This window comes from Ornithodoros turicata, chromosome 2 (genome assembly GCF_037126465.1).
Source record: "Ornithodoros turicata isolate Travis chromosome 2, ASM3712646v1, whole genome shotgun sequence".
In the NCBI taxonomy this organism is placed as follows: domain Eukaryota; kingdom Metazoa; phylum Arthropoda; class Arachnida; order Ixodida; family Argasidae; genus Ornithodoros; species Ornithodoros turicata.
The window spans coordinates 45,484,077-45,489,310 of record NC_088202.1 but is presented as its reverse complement, the minus strand read 5'-3'; the positions used below and the strand labels follow the sequence as shown (position 1 = coordinate 45,489,310).

General features: G+C 50.2%; 1 protein-coding gene across 1 annotated transcript; it reads left to right on the top strand.

Moving 5' to 3' along the window:
- The first annotated feature begins 2,086 nt into the window (after positions 1-2,086).
- LOC135384584 (uncharacterized) lies at positions 2,087-4,347 on the top strand. Its single transcript, XM_064613780.1, has 3 exons — positions 2,087-2,489; positions 2,556-2,953; positions 3,601-4,347. Exons 1-3 carry the CDS (start codon positions 2,087-2,089, stop codon positions 4,345-4,347), a joined length of 1,548 nt encoding a protein of 515 aa, XP_064469850.1.
- Positions 4,348-5,234: the final 887 nt, after the last annotated feature.

The window sequence follows — 5,234 nt, the reverse complement described above, 5'->3', positions numbered from 1 at the left end:
AATTGGAACACGGACTTTCATTTGAGAGCAAGTTGTTTTTGCATTTTAGTGCCCCTTTAACAATCTAGGTCAATTTTATTTGTGGCACGTTTTTGCAGTCCGTAGCAGAGCAGCTTAATATCTTCCTTCGTAATATTGTGCACGCTTTATGCTGGGGGTTTACTGAAACGGGCGCATTTTGCCGACTTACCCCCGCGCTTGCTGTGGCTGGTCACATGAGATTTAGCAACGAAATTTAAACGTCTTCATTAATGTTTGCTATTTACCCTTTGTTGAGACATGGCTGCCATCTTTTCATGCCACTTGGCGCCAAACCACGAGGGAGGCCCGTGCAGCTCCAAGAACGGATTCGGGTCAGCCGTGGATAAGAGCCCTTTCATCCCGCTGACCAAACCGGACATCGCTGGCCCAGTCAATAGGCAGTGCGCCCTAGTTCCCAGACTGTGGGATGGATTTGTGGAACGGATCTGACGCACGGACTGTTGTATATAATGCTTAGAGATGACGTGCTTCCGTTTATGTTTCCTATTTAAGCGCGGGACCCCAATTCTTGAGTTGTCTGTCTGTCTTCAGTCGTCACCATGCTGCAATAAATGCTTGTTATGTTACGAAGACCGGACCCCTGATCCTCTACCTCCATCACGCTACCACTCGGAGACTTGGTTCGCAACAACTGGTTGACAGCGGCGGAATGGACTCGCTGGACCGCGACTTCGTGCACGGGTGAGTGTTTTGCGTTTCTTGGTCGAGATTATTGCCAGGCTGTGAGAATCGGTAGGCAAAATCGGTTAGATATCTTTTGTAGGGCGCCAAAGTGCTAGTGCGTCACCGAAAAAGATAGGGCCTTCGGGAAATTAACACTCAAGAGAGTACGATGGATTTAAATAAGTTGCGTGTGCCGGAGCTACTATTGCTGCTCGAAGAGTTGGGAGGTAATGCAGGACAGGTAAAAAGGAAGCCGAAAATCATCGAGCTGATTCAGGGGATAGGAGCCGATGACGATGAGCTGAAAGAGTGCTGGGAGTTGATAGTCCAGAGAAAGGAAGATGAAGAGCTTGCCAAACAGGAACGTGCCGAAAGAGAAAAGCGCGAGTACGACTTGGCTATGAAAAAGATGGAACTGTAAAAGCTAAAGCTCGAAACGGAGGGAGCCAGTAGGCCAGGATCCAGAAATGGGGACGAAAAAAGGGTCAAAATAAAGGATCTAATGCAGCCATTCAAAATCAGCGAGGACATTGGTTTGTTCCTGGTGAACTTTGAAAGATGTTGTGAGAAAGTCGGTTTTGACCGCGGGACGTGGCCCCAGAAGCTTCTGACATTGTTCCCATGCGAGGCCGCCGACGTAATTGCGCGTTTGAGCAAGGAGGACGCCGATAACTACGATAAAACGAAGTCTGCGCTCCTAAAAAAGTTCCGGTTATCCACCGAAGCGTTTCGACAACGGTTCCGTACCTCCGAGAAAAAGGTAGATCAGTCCTATCCCGAATTTGCGTACAGCCTCAAGGCATACCTAATAGAATGGTTAAAGAGCGCTGAGGTGTACAGCAGCCGCGACAAGGTCGTTGAGTGCTTCGCACTGGAGCAATTTTATCGTTGTGTCCCGGAGCCGGCAAAATTCTGGGTTCAGGATAGGCTCGATAGCGTCGACGTACAAAAGGCCGCTGAGCTCGCAGAAGAATACGCGACACGCAGAAAATTGCTAAATAGGGAAAATACTTTCTCCAAAGGGTCAAAAGAGGAAAGTAGAGAAAGTGGAAAAGTTGAGACGGGACGACGATACCCCCGTAAGCGTTCTGAAAAGGCTTCGGTTGAAAGGGAAGGCGCCCGCGAAAATAGGCCAGTTCTCCCTAAGTCCGGAGATAAGAACAACCAAACGGGCGAGAACACAAAGGTGTTCGAGGCAAAGAGACAGAGCCTTTGTTACACATGTAAGAAACCAGGGCATTACGCGGCCAACTGCCCAGACAAGGTTGTCATGTCTTACGTTAGTAACTGTCCGGAAAATGCTAAATTGCTAGAGCCTTACATGAGGGACATGGTGGTGAACGGAAAACAATGCAAGGTTCTCCGCGACTCCGCCGCGACTATGGATGTAGTGCACCCGTCCTATGTAACGCAAGCAGATTACACTAGCGATTGTGCATGGATCAAACAGGTCGTAGAGGAGCACAGCGTATGTTTGCTAATAGCAAGGGTAACGATAGAAGGTCCATTTGGGGTTCTTGTGACCGAAGCTGCGGTGTCCAAAAACCTCCCTCTTTGCTACCCGTACCTGTTTTCTAACAAGTCTGACCAACTGTTGAAGGAGAGGGGACAGTGCTTTTCGGAAGAGGTTGTGCTCGCGTTGACACGCGCAAAGGCCAGGCAGCTTGCGACGAAATTGCAATTTGACGACAAGGGGAATACTCCAAACCATGCGGCACCACCATTAGAGCAACGGGTAGAGTCCGACGCAGTGAATGACAATGGTAAAGGCGAAGAAGAGAAAAGTGGTACAGCAGATGAGGCATGTGAACTAGGTAGTGGAGGAACCCTCGCTACGGATACGAACCTAGGAGCGATAGAATGCGAAGTCCTTCCCCCAGTGTCCCGAAACTTCCAAGCCCTCGCTAGCGTAGAGAAGTCCGTCCTAGCAGCCGAGCAGAAAAGTGATCCGTCTCTCATCGACTTACGACATAAGGTTGAGGAGGGCTTAGCAAAGAAGAACGTCAGCTTCCACGTGAAATCGGGTCTACTCTACAGACACTACCAGGATAGAAAAGGCAAGGTAGTCGAGCAGTTGATCGTCCCCCAAAAGTATCGAAGCGACTTGCTACATCTTGCGCACTCTAGCTCCTGGGCCGGACATTTAGGCGTGCGGAAAACCAAGCTTCGGCTAACGCAGGACTATTATTGGCCAGGCTGCTGGAAGGATGTGGAGCTCTTTGTAAGATCGTGCGATGTGTGTCAAAGGGTAGGCAAGTCGGGCGACAAAAAGAAGGCACATATGCAACTTGTTCCAATAATTACTGAGCCATTCCGTCGACTCCTGATCGACGTAGTAGGACCGCTCCCTTCGTCATCATCTGGGTCTCGCTATATCCTGACCGCACTTTGCCCTGCCCCGAGGCGATACCCCGAGGCGAATTCCCCGAGGCGATACCACTCAAAGAATTAAGTTCGGCAAATGTAGTTGATGCACTGCTGTCAACCTTTGCTCGGGTGGGCTTTCCGGCAGAGATACAGTGTGATAACGGCAGCGTATTCACGAGCGCCCTAACGACGACGTTCTTTGAAAGATGTGGAATGAAGGTGCTTCATAGTTCCATTTACCATCCGCAATCTAATAGTGTTGAACGAGTCCACTCCGTTTTAAAGCGGGTGCTGCGGTCCCTATGCTTCGAGCATAAAAGAGATTGGGAAGCTTGTTTGCCGGCGGCTATGTTCGCGCTCTGTTGTGCGCCCCATGATACGACAGGCTTTTCTCCAGCCGAATTAGTCTACGGAAGAAGCCTAAGGTGCCCTTTGCGTATGCTACGGGAGTCATGGGAGGGGCAAGGAGAACACCCCACGGTGGTCGAGTACGTGTTAAATCTCCTAGATCGGTTGAGCCATGCCCAGGAGGTAGTAGGAGAAAACATGCGATCCGCCCAGCAGAAAGCAAAGGCCTACTATGATAAGAGTGCCCGAAAGCGTTCCTTTGCAGTCGGAGACCAGGTTATGCTGCTTAAACCGTCTAAACAAAATAAGTTAGAGGTGCAGTGGGAAGGACCCGCTAACGTAGTCCAAAAGATTTCGGAGACGAATTACGCGGTGGAAATGGGAAACCGGCAAAAAAAGGTTAAGGTGTACCACTGCAATCTGATGAAGCCCTACAGAGAAAGGGAGGCTGTTGTCAACATGACATTAAACACGCCCGAGGAGGAACATAACGAAATTCCTGATGTCGGCACCAACAAAGAGCTTACGACAGCAGAAATTTTCGAAACCGCTCGTGTAGGGGAAAATCTAGAACCGTCGCAGTTGGAGGATCTAAAGCGTGTCATTGAAGAATTTCGACCACTATTTTCTGAGAAGCCGGGAAAAACTTCGCTGGTAGTGCACGATATAGAGCTCACAAGTGAACAACCGGTACGTTCGAAGCCCTACCGAATGTCCCCGAGACAGAAGGATATCATGCAGGTCGAAATCCAGAAAATGTTGGAATTGGGAGTGATAGAGCCGGCCGAGAGCGACTTCACGTCACCCATGATTCTGGTTGAGGTCCCTGGGAAAGACCCCCGTCCGTGTATAGATTACCGTCGACTTAATTCTATAACACGTGACGAAACGTATCCCATACCGAACATCGAGGAGCGGTTAGAATAGGTAAGTGGGGCCAAATTCATTTCGACGCTGGATTTGGTAAGGGGATACTGGCAGGTCCCTCTTACGGAGCGTGCGAGTCGTTACGCAGCGTTTGTTTCCCCGTTTGGTACCTATCGCCCTGTCATGTTAGCGTTTGGACTTAAGAACGCGCCATTTTGCTTTTCGAAGCTGATGGATCGGGTTCTTCATGGGTTGGGCGACTTTGCACTACCGTATTTAGATGACGTTGCCGTGTTTTCGAATAGCTGGGAGGAGCACGTTGTGCACCTGCGAACTGTGCTACGTAAACTCCAGGAGGCAGGTCTCACGGTTCGTCCCCGAAAGTGTCAGTTAGGGAGTGCCGAAGTCAGCTATTTGGGACACATTGTGGGACAAGGGTTCCGCCGTCCTCACGATGCAAAAATCGCCGCCGTCGTCAACTACCCCCGTCCCACGACCAAGTCCGCCATACGAGCATTCCTCGGTCTTACCGGATACTATCAGCATTATATTTCCAACTATTCGCACTTAGCCAGCCCGCTAACTGATGCGCTGCGGAAAAATGCACCACAAACAGTCGTGTGGGACTCTCAGAAGGAGGAGTCCTTTAAATCACTAAAGACGGCGTTAACTCGCAAACCCGTGCTGATCGCACCGGATTACACACGCACGTTTATCGTCCAATGTGACGCAAGCGATCGAGGGTTGGGTGCCGTTCTCTGTCAACTAGATGAACGCGGCAGAGAACGACCAGTTCTATTCGTGAGTCGCAAGCTAACAATTCGAGAAGAGGCATACAGTGCGTCGGAAAAGGAGTGCGCGTGCCTCGTGTGGGCAGTGCAGAAGCTGTCGTGCTATTTGTCTGGGGCAAAGTTCATCATCGAAACGGACCACTGCCCGCTGACATG

Excerpts from the sequence above, each read along its gene's own strand:
- LOC135384584 (XM_064613780.1), top strand. The coding sequence starts at position 2,087 with ATGGATGTAGTGCACCCGTCCTATGTAACGCAAGCAGATTACACTAGC. Across the intron at positions 2,490-2,555 it reads TAAAGGCGAAGAAGAGAAAA|GAGCGATAGAATGCGAAGTC; the intron begins GTGGTACAGCAG and ends ATACGAACCTAG. Across the intron at positions 2,954-3,600 it reads CGTGCGATGTGTGTCAAAGG|GAGGTAGTAGGAGAAAACAT; the intron begins GTAGGCAAGTCG and ends AGCCATGCCCAG.